Source organism: Thunnus maccoyii, chromosome 9 (assembly GCF_910596095.1).
Source record: "Thunnus maccoyii chromosome 9, fThuMac1.1, whole genome shotgun sequence".
NCBI lineage: Eukaryota > Metazoa > Chordata > Actinopteri > Scombriformes > Scombridae > Thunnus > Thunnus maccoyii.
The window spans coordinates 26,503,867-26,517,953 of NC_056541.1; the positions used below are offsets into that span (position 1 = coordinate 26,503,867).

The 14,087-nt window shown below is 38.4% G+C and overlaps 2 protein-coding genes across 11 annotated transcripts in view; both read right to left on the reverse strand.

Moving 5' to 3' along the window:
* The window catches only part of rimbp2b (RIMS binding protein 2b), a 79,961-nt gene extending 77,032 nt beyond the window's left edge, over positions 1–2,929 (reverse strand). For all 9 annotated transcript variants that reach the window (XM_042422394.1, XM_042422390.1, XM_042422393.1 and 6 more), the window contains exons 1-3: positions 2,462–2,929; positions 1,792–1,885; positions 1,567–1,698 (exon numbers count right to left, since the gene is read on the reverse strand). In XM_042422394.1, coding sequence (XP_042278328.1) covers positions 1,567–1,698; positions 1,792–1,857 — 198 coding nt within the window. In that variant the 5' untranslated portion in view covers positions 1,858–1,885; positions 2,462–2,929. The remainder of the gene's footprint in view (positions 1–1,566; positions 1,699–1,791; positions 1,886–2,461) is intronic.
* Positions 2,930–6,650: 3,721 nt separating this feature from the next.
* On the reverse strand, positions 6,651–13,971 carry stx2b (syntaxin 2b). Of its 2 annotated transcripts, XM_042420048.1 has the most exons (11): positions 13,601–13,971; positions 13,428–13,502; positions 13,247–13,346; positions 12,266–12,340; positions 12,040–12,113; positions 11,530–11,638; positions 9,050–9,123; positions 8,718–8,855; positions 8,348–8,458; positions 8,036–8,155; positions 7,770–7,853 (listed from the first exon to the last, which is right to left on the reverse strand). In XM_042420048.1, exons 1-10 carry the CDS (start codon positions 13,628–13,630, stop codon positions 8,060–8,062), a joined length of 882 nt encoding a protein of 293 aa, XP_042275982.1. In that variant the 5' UTR covers positions 13,631–13,971; the 3' UTR covers positions 7,770–7,853; positions 8,036–8,059. The 2 variants fall into 2 exon arrangements, with proteins under 2 accessions (XP_042275983.1, XP_042275982.1); XM_042420049.1 differs by lacking the exon at positions 8,036–8,155 and having other exon boundaries at positions 6,651–7,853.
* Positions 13,972–14,087: the final 116 nt, after the last annotated feature.

Sequence of the window (14,087 nt, forward strand, 5' to 3'; positions counted from 1 at the left end):
TTTGATTGACAGTGGTCTTGCAACAGACATTAACATCCTTAACAGTCCTACCCACTTCAAGTATATGAGGGTAAACCCCTGCTATTCTCATTAAAATGGCTGCAAGCTCTCCACTCATATAGTCCCTACATTTAAATGACTGCCACTCTTCAATCAAACTCTTTAAGTTTTTTAAACAGATACAATATGACCCACTAAGATGTCTGTCAATTTTGTGTGCTGATAACAACCTTGAACACTTTAAAGACAGTAGAGATAAAGACTGACTTTCACAAGAACCCACAAAGAACTTTCTACCTGGAAAATACCAGATGCTACTGCAAACATTGCGAGATTTAATCAAATACATCAAACTACACAATGTGTCACAACATACTTGTGTCAAATTCTACAGACCTGTCACTGAAAACATCCCTTCATGTATCATCCATCACAGCATGGTTTGACTTTGTATCCTTTAACTATGAGGACAGTCACTTACTCTCCATACCAGCCCCAAATCCAAAGCAGGGAAAAGCACCGAGTACCCCAGTTTACATAACACAGTACACTCTTGATGATGGTTCATCATTGGCTGCAGCAGTCAGCACCGCAGCAGTTTCCTTCCCACAGCTGTGTCCTCAAACAAACCTGTCGAAAATCCATCACCCAGTACCTGCATCCCCAAGCAGGTTCAAATACCGTCACAAACACACACACAATACAAATACACACACCACTAAGGGATCACATACTGGCCGGTAATCTGCACATGGACAATCATAAGCTACTCGGCTATTTACCAACCCAGCTGCATATTGTACATCTGCAAAATCACTGCATTTCTCTCTGTTTCTTCTTGTTTTGTTTGTGCTTCAACAGCAATTTCAAATCACTTCTGCTCTCTTAATTGTGAATCTACTGACAATTAACTACACACTACACACTACAATTAGTTCAATACCACAACCATTACCGTTAAGAAAAATGTTCTTTAAAAGTGTATTATGTTTAGCGTATACGAATCCCTTTGACATTCATATTTTTTACCCTGCCCATAGTATGTCATATTATGGCTACAAAGTTACTTAAAAACAATTAATATTACTAAATAAATAACTAGGTTTGCCAAAAGTATAAAAATACATGTCTGGATGCGGGTATGTACAATTACAAACCAATGCCAAACATCTAGCACACAAATGCAGTTAATCTGTTGATATATTGCATATTTTAAGACTTATTTAATTAAATACATGTTACATAATGGCATGTTGGGTAATCTCTTTATAAACAAGCAAGTACGACTTACAGTAAATAAGGCACTACGATACCTCATGCATTTAGTAGCTGCATCAGCTGCATAGGAAATGAAAATACAACCACTGAGTGCCACATATGGTTGCATCTGTTAATGATGAGCCTTGAGAGTAAAGAGCCTTGGCTGAGGAGTGCACGATGAGGTCAGATTATGGCTGCAGGCATCAACAAGTGCTGATCCTGCTAGTGTCCAGACACGACTGAATCAAAGCTTATTCATCGAAAGCTTTACAATCGACACGCAGGCAAACAGCACATCACGCTCACCTTATCTGTGCCTCTCATCCGGCTGTTCTTCTTCGCTGTGGCTAACCTTTGTCTCTGGCTGCACACGACCTCCCTCTGAGACTGTTTCAGGAGTTTCTCCACCTGGCAAGTCTTCTGGCAACCCATTGTCCCCTGGGATATAAAAACAGACATCAAGTTAAGCCACACATCAATCACATTGCATCTCACTAATATGTTTCCTGTCGGTTACAAGCAAGAGCCTACCATGACAGACCAGTTTGCATGCTTCCCCCAACGCTTGTCATGGTCGGCAGTGCGGGATGATGTCATGACTCCAGCATGTTCAGATTATAAATATCTGTATTCAGCGGAGTTACATAATAAGGGATGTTGGATTATTGCCAGGACACACAGACAGAAAAGACTGCACAGCTGCCACAAGAAATACATGAAAATACAAAACTATAATTACATTTTTCATTGTTTAAAAAAAGCAGAAAAGAGCTGCAAGTAGGATATTTACTGTACTGTATTCTTAAAATGTATTTCTTCTAAAGGGAACTCATTTCATTTTATTTGTTGTTCATAAGATTAAATAATTGGATTGCTGAGTGGAAGTGATGATGTTTAGACAAGTAAACAGGTTCAAATGTCACCATAAATCATAAAACGTAGGCTTGATTTTTGTTAAGTGTACAAAACATTCTAATACAAAGCTACAGTTGAAGAAAAAAAAATGGTTTGCATGCTGAATTATTATGTTTAAACACAAGAGGACATTTAGATTGTCAGCATAATTGGACTTGCTTACAATGCAAGTTTTCTTTCATGTTTAATTGATGATACAGTGATTCACTGTAGCTGTAGGCTATGATAACACTACAACATTCCACAAGTACACAGTATGTTTGTTGAATATTTTATTAACACCCACCTCTGATGCAGACAAGCAGGCTGCAGCAGAAGTGAGGCTGTCTGGTCATCAGTTACAGTAACTTTCTCTCCTGGGTCATCAAAGCCAGCATGTTCAAAAACCACTGCAAGACTATTAGCTTCTGGCTTTTCTTTCCCTGTCAGCTCCAATTCCAGTTAGACGAGTACTCTACTACCCTGCATTTCAATATCATCCCTTTGAGGGCAGAGACATCTCTTACATCGTACACACGCAGTCACAAGTGATTCTTTCAGCCCTCAAATGCCGCTTCAACACAGAACAAGAATCGTGACGCTGCTGCGTCATCTTGCGTGACTGTCTTCCCTTTCTTCTCATTGGTTAGATGGACCTTTACGTTTGTTGAGCAATTTTTAGTATATGAAGGCCTAGGAGGTTAAAGATGCCCATACACTGGCAAACTGTAAACACAATACATACAGCCTCCACTTCGAAGAAAAACACAGTCAAACTGGCCCCCACGTTGTTTTGCTATGCGTGTATATACACGACATTACGGTAAGAATGCGACGTTCCGGTGAACGTGATTTCACATTCAGTCTGTCAGCCAGTCTGTCATTAATTAATAAATAAATAAAACAAAATGAATAAACATTAAACAATAAATAAAATGAATAATGATATAAAAAATGATTATAACTACTGCCTGCAAACAGTATTTCAGAGAGCTTGCTTCTGTTGTCAATAGGTGGCGCTATGACCATGACTCAATATTGGCCTGTAGATGTGTTCAGGCCTGCACTCTTATCAAATATGTCAAGTTTGGGGCAGACCGGACAATGGTGAAGGTCTTTTTTTATCTTTACACTTTGCTGGCAAATTTGGGATTGATCTAACTAACCTGCTAGGAGGAGTTCATTGAAGCATGCAGCCTGTAAATTGCGCAAAATTCACTGACATTGCACTTACTTACTTACTATGCCTGACACTGCTGGAGAAGGCTATAGGCCGTCGACAAAGGACCTCCAAAGTTCTCGGTCACTAGCTTTCTTTTCTATCTGATACCAGGTGTTTCCCAGTCTCGATGTCTGCCTGTCTTGATGTCTTTTCCTCTTCCCTTGAGGGTTCCATGTCAGAGCTTGTCTGGTGGTGTTTGACACTGGTTTTTGTAGTGTGTGCTCGATCCATCTCCATCTTCTTTCAATCTCTTCTGCTGCTGGTAATTGTTGTGTCCTCGTCCACAGATAATTATTGCTGATCTTGTCTGGCCAGTGGATATTAAGATTTCTTCTTAGACAGTTTTTGATAAAAGTTTGCAGTTTATTGAATGTGTTTGTATTGTGAATTCTCCAGGTCTCGGTGCCATAAACCAGCACAGAGATTTTAATTTTTTTCGTTGCTGTATCACTCTAGAGTGCCAGATGTTCTTGAGATGTAAAAAGACTGCCCTTGCCTTGCCTATTCTTGCATTGACATCTGCTTCTGTACTTACCTGTTTGTCAAGTAGCTATTAGACTCTTGAAGCCTGCTGCCTTCAAGTTTGATTGGTTCAACATTTGACATTGCACACTAAATTCAAAATGGCCAACTTCCTCATGGCTTTAGGGCATTGCACCAAGAGACTTTTTTGTAAGTCAGGAGATGTTATATGTGCCTAACTTTTGTGCATCCAGGTGACACGGACCCTCCACGTTACTTTATTGAATTTTCAAAACTATTTAGGGGGCATTATTGAGCCCACTTGCCACACCCAAGCCCAAAACCCATAACAGATCATTTCTGATACATGTGCAAAGTTATGTTAACCTGATGCGCCAGATGATTTGTTACACAGAACCATCTGAGAAGTTGTCCTTGAAAACTGTTTGGAGCAGGCACTTTCAAAAATTACTTGGCAGGTGATTGGATGAACCATCAGTCTATCACCGTCTTGCTTGCAAGGCATCTGGATTTGCGAGATCGCAAGATCACACAAGAATCCTCAAAGGATGCTGATTGGTTCGAACCAGTGGTTTGGACAAAGATGCATATCCATGGATGTATTATAAGAGCTGGATAGGGCTCTTGTAATACATCCATGGCTCCGCCGCTCAGCCTTGCAGCCAATTTTTCCCAGTGGCCACTTGCGGTATTGCAGTAAAAAATCACCCTGCTGCCCGAAAAGCATTTTCCCCATAGACCACCAACGTCTGTGAAATTGTTGACAGGACACCTCAAACTGCAATCAAAATCCCATTCACTGGAATGTCACATTTGTTTTGATATCAGTTCTTGCATGCTCTTATCGTAATGCCTTGTTTATACAATGTGGGGGCCAGTTTGGCCACCATATTGTTTTTCAAAGTGGAGTTTGGCTTGTTTTACGTTGTGAAAAAAGTGTAAGACATGCAATAAAAGTCTTGTAATAACATCTTATTATATTATTATTTATGAAAAAAAGGCAATTTTATTGATATTTCTCCATCCAGAAAATAGACTACCTTAAAAAACACTATTTTTTGAAGCCTGGGTCTAGACCAGGTCTAGAAAACATATTACAAAATTACTTGAAAAGTAACAAGATTAATAAATAAGTAGGTAGGTTTGCTATGAATATTAAAATATATTTAAACAATTATTGGCTGGTTCAAAACATCTAGCACCAAATGCAATTAATTTGTTCATATATTGTATATTTTATACTTTGTTTAGTAGGATACATGTCAAATAATGGTATGTTTGGTCATCTCTTTATAAATAAGCAAATATAACTTGTTATCTTATATGTTCAGTGGCTGCATCAGCTGCATAAGAAATGGAAATACAACCACTGTGTGCCACGTATACACAGGTTGCATTTATAAATGATGAACCGTGGTGACAGTAAAGAAAATTGGCTAAAGAGTGAAAAGGGGGTGATTGTGCTTTTCCTGCATTTAGACCAGGTCTAGCTCAAAAAGCACAATGCGTAGATAGTGTCAAACCTAGACTAGATTAGCACGTTGACTGTAAAGAATGTAGTTTTAGTTTTGTGAAACTTCTATTCTATTTTTGAAAACTGAAAAAAGGGCTATTTTACTTCAATAAATTACATTCAATAAAGATAAAAGAAATTACATTCAATAATGTTAAGATAGAATTAATGTCATTGTCTGCAGTGACCAAATCTGTGACTGCGTCACAACAAGTATGTTTGATTTGTGGCCATTCTCTTCAGAGAAAGTCATATCACTCAGAACAGCAGGGTGTCAATCACCTCACAGCTGGCGATAATGAGGCAGTGCCAGAATAGCCAGAACAGCTAGTGGGAGGATTTAGGCATGGCCTCACATCCGGCCAGGCTATTAGTTAGTGACTAGCTTAACTGTTACAATACTACATGACTGTAGTGGGCCATAATGCTTGTAAAGCAGAATTGTGCTGCAAAGAACATTTATGACATTTAAACTAATCCCACCTGCTCATGAAATGATTCCATGATACTGTGCTCAAATGGTTCATAAATGGTCTTGATTTTTACAATTCTCAGTTCAAACAGACTGCTGGCTTTCATAGTTGGCCTCCTCCCACAGACTATAGTATAAAACATGGTGGACACTAATGACCTGACATCCAACAACAAGGCAACAAAGCCCAACAAAGCTTCATCTTAATAATAATACACAAAATAATACACTCATCAGAATAAACCCTGCATATCTCTCTAAATATTATGTTTTACACATTTGTTCTCATTTACCAAAGCTTCAACATCTACAGATTGCCACATAAATTACTCATCCAAATAAATTGTTTATCACATCAATCAAACTGCTGTGTCCAACTTTACTCACAGCTTATAATATCACTTGACTTGACATCTAGGATATTGTGCTCAGTGACCTGAAAACACCCTCATGTACAGATTTTAAGGACATTCACTAGTATTTCACTCCTAGTGCACCTCTGATGTTTCCTTTGATCTAATTTTGATCTGATCAGGGTGCTTACTTCCACTTTCTTCACTAATCTTGTTTGGTTGATTACACAGAAGTCAAGTGCTTTGTGCTCATTAATCCTGAAGTAAACAGCAACCTCTGTTTCTTTCTGTTTTCATCAAAGCACACCATACCTCCAAATATTTGGGTTGTTAAATGAACAGAACTTTAATAATGTCTGAGAAATTCAGAGGTGTTTGCACTTTGAAATGTCTGGCGTTATCCATAATTATAAATAATACATTTAATATGAAAGGGAATAAACAAGCAATACATTCTGCAAATCATTTTTATTTTTTGAAATTACATGATTTCATTATTCAGCTTCAATAGAAAATACAAGATATAACTTGTAAACAAATAAAAAAAGGAATCAAATCTATCAAAATGAAAATGTGTGCTCTTGAAATGACATCATCCAAGAGTCCTACTTTACAGCATGACTTTTTTCACAACTAATATTTCAGTCATCACACACAGTGATCACGATAAATACAACTGAATAAGTTAAGGATTCATAATTAAAGGTTAAGTAAAGAAGGCACTTTTGTACGGTCAGGTGTCACAAATATTCTGAATGTGCAATAACAGCTTCTTTTGTGGTATTGAATGAAGTGATGAATCCCATTTGATTGACTGGGATTTTTTTCTTCTGACTGAGAAACAATTAACTGGAAAAGATTACAGTGAATATAATTATTTTTCTTTTCTTTTTTTTAAACATTTTTCTATTCCTAATGGAGTCCTGAGCTTCGGTACTTTTACATTCAATTCACATGAATTACATATTAAACATACACTTTAACATGTAACACAAATTATACATTTAATTTATAAAGAGAATTACAATTATTACATTAACTTTTGAATATTAAAGGAATAGTTCAACATTTAGGTAAACACGCTTATTTGCCTTTTTACCGAACATTAGATGAGAAGATCAATATCACTCTCATTACAGTGGTACTGATCTTCTCATCTAAATCTGTGCAAGAGGGTATATAAACATATTTCCTAAAACATCAAACAATTACTTTAAAGTCATCGGACCAAGAAATGTCTGAATGTGATATCCAACATGAAAAGATGGCAGCAAAACAGAATGTACACTAGTGTATGTATCTGATGTGCTGTCCGTGTTCATTATATCACCGCTAACAGAGAGGGATATGTGCTGACAAGACACTTTATTATAGCTGTGTAGAATTGCTCCAGAACAGTGTATCATGAGGTCTGATGTTACTGGTGCAAAGTGGATCTCACATTATTATACTTCACTGTGCTCAAGAGATCCTCTCTGTAATGCTGTTGGATAGTGAATGACAGTCTTATTATGGAGCCGGTGTAGGCTTCAACACTACAGGAACAGCTGACTGCTGTGAGTTTGTGAACCATGAAATCCATCATTCAAAGACTCCAACTATTATGATGAGTAAAAGTAAACCTGCAGCCCCACACATGGTAAGGAAGAGAAGTTTCTGTAAAAAGGAGAAGAAACAGAGACGTAAGTAGCTGTAACTAATGGAATCGCAGGTTTTGCTTGCTAAAAAAAAAATTCATTAAAAATCCATCAAACCATTTATCAGATGAATGCATTAGTAAATAAATGAACGGATGGATGAATGTTCAAGGAATGGAAGTTGTATGTGGGTGTTATTACCTCATGCAGTAATCACAGTAGGTCTCATACAGGAGGTTTGGTTAGTCCAACAGACAGGCCAACAATTAGTGCAATGACGGCAAGCAGGATCAATAGAGCAAAGGCAAGGATTATGTATTTCTGCCAAGTAAAGAAGATGGTGTTACTTGAACTAAATGTAGTGATATGAGCACTATAAAGAGATTCATACAGTAGCTGTAAGTGGTCGCACATGACTGAGGTTTGTCATTAGAACCATCTTGTATAATTGACATTTAAAAATGTTTTTATTCGTGACAACTAAGCAACACATAATTAAAAAGGAACACATACCCTCCGGGATTTTTTCTGGTATCTCACTGCCTTTTTGGTCTCTTCTTTTGCCCGACAAATGTATTCAGCTGCATTGGAAACGTTGTTCTCAATGTTGTTGACCATATCTCCCTGTAAATGAGAGAATCTGAATTATTTTATTTATCAAATGAGAGTTTTGTTTGGTAACATAGGTAAAGAAACATAGTGGCTGCAGACTGGTACATATGGTTAAAGGTCAACACTGACATAAGACTGTACATTTGAGAAAGTAGGACAAAGTAGATACTATTACACATCAACTAATACATAAGACCTGACCTGAAAGAACTATAACTGACAAAGGCTTTTTTTTTTTCCTAAGTAACAACCAATGATATTTAGCTGTTACCTGAGTCTCAACCAGCATTGCCATGTCCATGAACATCGCATGGAGCTCTCTGATGCTCGACTCCAGACGCATGATGTCCTGGTGTCGTGATTCTATCTCATTTAAGGCCTGACGTGTGATCTGAGAATCAGAAATGATCTAAAAAAGGAGATAAAAGAGTACCAAAATGAATAATTCTTAAAACAACACCAAACTGATTTTTCCCAGTTCTGGTTGACGAAAAAAAGCCTAGCACCCCACCTCAAATGATTTATTATTTCTCTGCCACTAGATGGCAGTATTACCTTCTAAACCTGCAACAAGAGTGTTCAGTAGGGTAAGAGAAAACTTACATCAGATGTGAAAATTGATGGATTTCCACTTTCTAGCATGTCTTCCAGTTCTTCGTTGGTGGTCACTCTTCCAGCTGAGATGATAATAAGAAAAGCGAGCAATGATTATCCAACAATGAACTGAACTTACCACAGTTTGCTTAATCACTAAAACACATGCCACATTGGTCTCTTTAACCATTTAAATGTCTTACATAAAATGTCTTAGAGACATGATGCGGTAACTGTCATTTGAGATTATTAAACTATAATTTACCGGACTCGGGTGAAGATTTTATATTGATATGGCAGCAGCAATTTATAGCTTATTTGGAGGAAACTGAGCCCTAAGATTTTTTAATTTGACAACACTCCTACTTGTAACCTTCTATTTCTGCTCTGTACCTCTGATATAATATCTGGGATTAGAATATAAAAGGCCATTGCACTGACCTGATATCCCTCTTGAGCCGTTATTGATAAGAGAACAAATTATGTCTAACAATTGAATGTGGTTATTGTCTGTGTGTCTAAAGAAATAATTATCTAATGTAGCCTGTTTTAACTTGTGTTGTTTTTGTTGTTGTTTTTCATTCTTTAAAAACAACAAAACGACTCAGACGTTTAATTGACAGAAGTCCCAGATTATTGAGTAAGTCATATCCTTGTAAACAATGAATGTCTGTGTTTGGCCTTGACACAATACACTGCTATGTGTTTAATCCCAGGATAATGCATTTGTCTGTTGGTGTTGTGGAGCTGCTCCATATAAAGCCTGTTGTGTGAGGAGATGAAGCCTCATTGTACTGTAGCTCTATTGATTGAGCAGACAGAAAAATAATGTCTCTGTTATCCACCCAGGGGACACTGCTACAAAGACAATGCAGACTTTCCCCCCAAGCAATGAGAGATTTATTGTATTGTTTAATGAAACAAAAAAAATCCAAATATGATATCCCTCTTTTAAAAAACAGATAATGTGTTAGACAGCATTAAAGTAAAGCACACTGAAGATTACTATTGAAGTTTAAAGTCATGTAAGACTTCACTTACATGTTTGAGCCAATTTTTTTGTGGTTTTGAGGACTTTTGAGAAAGGAAAACATGCTGCAATTAAACCCTAAATCTCAGCGCAACAGTTGCAAACAATGCATTTTCAAGTGGTTTAGATAATTTCATGTTAAATTATAGTCAGCTCCTGCTGTGCTGCTCAGTTTATTCATGGATAAGGGTTGTACTTGTGACTAAGATTAGAACTGTCTCAGGAACAAAGGACCCCTCGTAGAGAAACAGCTGCTGAAACTCTATAAACAGAAAGCTTTCCTTTCCTGAAACCATCCCTCCTGTTGTACAACAACCTCCCTGGAGAGGCTGATCTCTGTGCAGGTGCTTACTGTATGTCACATGCCTTTTGCGATGGCTATTCCTCAGAGACGCTGCACCAAACACAGCAAAACACACCTCGTTTACAACTCATCAATACTCCTCGTGCAAACACGGTATCCCTCCTGAATGATGTAAATTAATGTTGCAACTCCACTACAGCACAGGCCGAGGTTCGTGCGGCATTGTCAAAGACAGGTGAACTACTGTTACACAGGCCGATGAGCCCTCTGCTCGTTTCCCGGGCAACACAAACACAGTGAGGCGTCTCCAGTATCAGGTTCTTCCGTCTGCAGAGTGGAGAACCAGAGCCTCTCATTAATGCCGGCCGCAGGGACTGTGGGAGACTGTCCTATTTTTTACCTTTCACTATTGTCTTGTGTTACTCATATGTGCATAATACAATGCAACTGAAACACGCTGTCCTTGCATTTGTTTGTCATTGTAACTCTGAATTGAGATATCCAAGAATGCTCCTCAGAATACAAGTTGAAAATATGAAGTTGTCTGCAAAGACATTGAAACTAATAAGCTATTAAAAATGCAAACAAACCTATATTCTCATTTATATTATATATTGCAAATGCTACAATTTTGCACATCCTGTTAATACTGGAACACAAATACTATGTATATCTTTCTAGTACTACAACTACTACTAATTTCAGTGACATCAAATCTCACAAAACACAGAAATTCTAGTGTTTGGATGTGATCAAGAACAAGAACTCCATTTAGAGTTGAATTGTGACTTTGGTTTGAGCAAAAGAGAACCTTGACATCTTGAAGAAACCTGAAAAAAACCCTGTCCCTGCTGGCGTCTGTTTATCAACAAGGTTAGTGTCCAGAGAATCAGAGAGGAAACCGGTGTGGTCTGTTTCCTGGATCCTGTCCTGACACAGCCTCAGGGTTTTATTTGTCGCTCTTTTATCTCTAGATTTGGGAGTCTTGCACTCATAATTCTTGTACATACAACCAAAGACAAGCAAAAAAGGGAGTATTTCTTGTCAGTATTAGCAGTTTCCATCAACACTAATTCTTAAAAAGAATCAGAGACCTTAAGAACCCGTACTCCCTGGCCTCACAAGGGTACAGGAGGGTTAGTATTTGTCACTTACTTATCTCCAGCTGTCTCTGGATCCTTCCTTTGCTTCTTTCCCGAAAGGACACTTGAGTCTCGTTGTACTGGGTCATGACCTCCACAAACTTCCTGGACAGCACTGTGTGCTGAGGACAAGTGAAAACACAAGGACAGAGAATGACGAATTAATGTGGGCGTTTCAGACCGCAGTGTATGTCTTCATTTAAGCTTGCAAAGCAATTCTGAACAAGATGCTTACATTGTTACATTTTCATTCAATGTTCAAAATTACCACCAAACAAAGAAAATCCCAATTTAATCTGAAAACTCATCCTATAAAACAGTAAATTTTTGGATTTGATTGTGAATAATCATTATCTTACATATTTTGCCAACAAGTCAGATAAATCTACACAAAAACATTATCCACATTTCTCACCTGATGTTTGTGCATGACAGATTAAGTGACTAATGATGACCATGTATGGTCAGGGTATCTGATATGTGTGTGTGTGAGGAGTTACCACTCGTTGATTTATTTCCTGACCTGTGTTTTCTGGATCCGGAAGTCAACAGAGGATCTGTTAGGTATGTCATCTTTGGGCATACCTTGTTCCATGGCTTCAGAGGAAGAGAGGTATGACACAACATTACACAACAACAAAGTAGAAGACATCAGTGTTAATGCCATAAGGTCAATAAATCTGAATAATATTTAATATTAATAAGATTTGAGGTGTCTTACTATGACATCATGTCATGATTCAACTCACATTTTAGTTTCATTCGCACCACATTGGCATTCCCTTTGATATCGTTGGTTAATGCATCAAGCTGATCCTTTGTTCCTTGACACACACACACACACACACACACACACACACACACACACACACACACACACACACACACACGCACACACACACACACACACACACACACACACAGATGGGAAAAACATCAGACTCTGTTTGTTGATGAGGAAAAATAATGTCACCCAGCTAATCACTCTGGCCTTCCCTCCTGTAAATATTGGATTTATTGTAGGTTTTCATCTTGTAACTTGGCAACAACCCTGCGGCAATATTGCAGAGGTCACACTTCACAGAGCCCATTGTTTCTGTCCCTGGTGACCATTTCCACGTCATGGATCTTAAAACACCGTACTACAGTGTGTTACATTAGACATACTCATTTCCTCATGGCACTCTAAACAGACTCTTTTTCCTGATGGACTCCTCAGGCATCAGCTCAGCTCACACACTGAACAAGGCCATTGGCTAATCCTCTGGTCTGTCTCCATATTAACAGTGTGCCACTTTGACATCTGCCTATTATATGGTTTTTAAATAATTTGTCGTACTTTTAAACAGTTTCTGTTAAGTTAAAGAAAATTTAAGTTAATTTAAGTTGTACACTAGGTGTCAACAAACATCTGCAAATGAAACATGTTAAAATCCTCCTCTTATTATAAGCTCCTAATCAGAGCCCAAGCTACAGTGTTTTGTGGGTTTTGGAGCTGAAACACTGCTGTTTCCTTCACAATGTTTCCTGACAGGCAGCTATTCATTCACAATGAGGAGGAAAATTGAAGAAAGGAAGTGAGACATTTGTTGCATTTGTTGCCAGAAAAATCAAACTCCTGCCAAGCAGGTCACAAAACAATTCAATGCAAGAGTTCAAAAACAACAGAAAACCAAATGAACCATGCTTTCTGACTTTGTCCTTAATGTTTGATTGAGGCACACACTTACTGTCATCTGGGTTGGGTGCAGACAGGATCATGCTGTGCATCTTCCTCACCTCCTCCACTTGGTGGGAGATCTTATCAATGAGCCCTCTAACTTCTTCCACCTGTATCAATCAGTACGTAAAAACAGTCAATACCTTGGATCAACCCAGAGCCCGAAACCTGTGCGTTACAGTGACACCCACCCTTCTGAAAAAGCTCTCCATGAAGCCATCTCTGTCCACTGTGACTGCAACATCTTCCTCTGCTTGTGTTCTGCTCTGTACGGATGGGAAAATACAACTGTGTGACTTATTTTTAATTTTGCGCAAATGCATCAGGATGTATTACCTGTCGAGGTTATAGCAAGACCACTTACAGCACTCAGTTCAGCCAGTCTATCCTTCATCACACCGATCAGCTCGTCTCCTGGACAGATAATTCTAGTAAAACACCCGCTGGGTCATCCTGTAATAAGTCTCCATATGTGGTGAAACATTGAGCCACCAAGCTGTGGACTGAGGTCCGGATGGTTGGAAACAAATACAGCAGGCCTACATGAATGACGTTATTTAGTATTTAAACGAGTCCTAGAAATGGAAAGAGCGCGTCCGAGTTCTCCAAAAATTATTTATATATATATCAAAAGTAGGTCTAAGGTGAGAGCTCTACAAAATGAAAACCTGAAGGAAGGAGACTACTCAGCTCTGGTCTGTGTTGATATTACTCACCGCAAAAACACAATGAGCCCTAACAGATCCACAATATCTCTCACCAGGATACGCCTCTCTCTCTCTCTCTCTCTCTCTCTCTCTCTCTCTCTCTCTCTCTCTCTCTCTCTCTCTCTCTCTCTCTCTCTCTCTCTC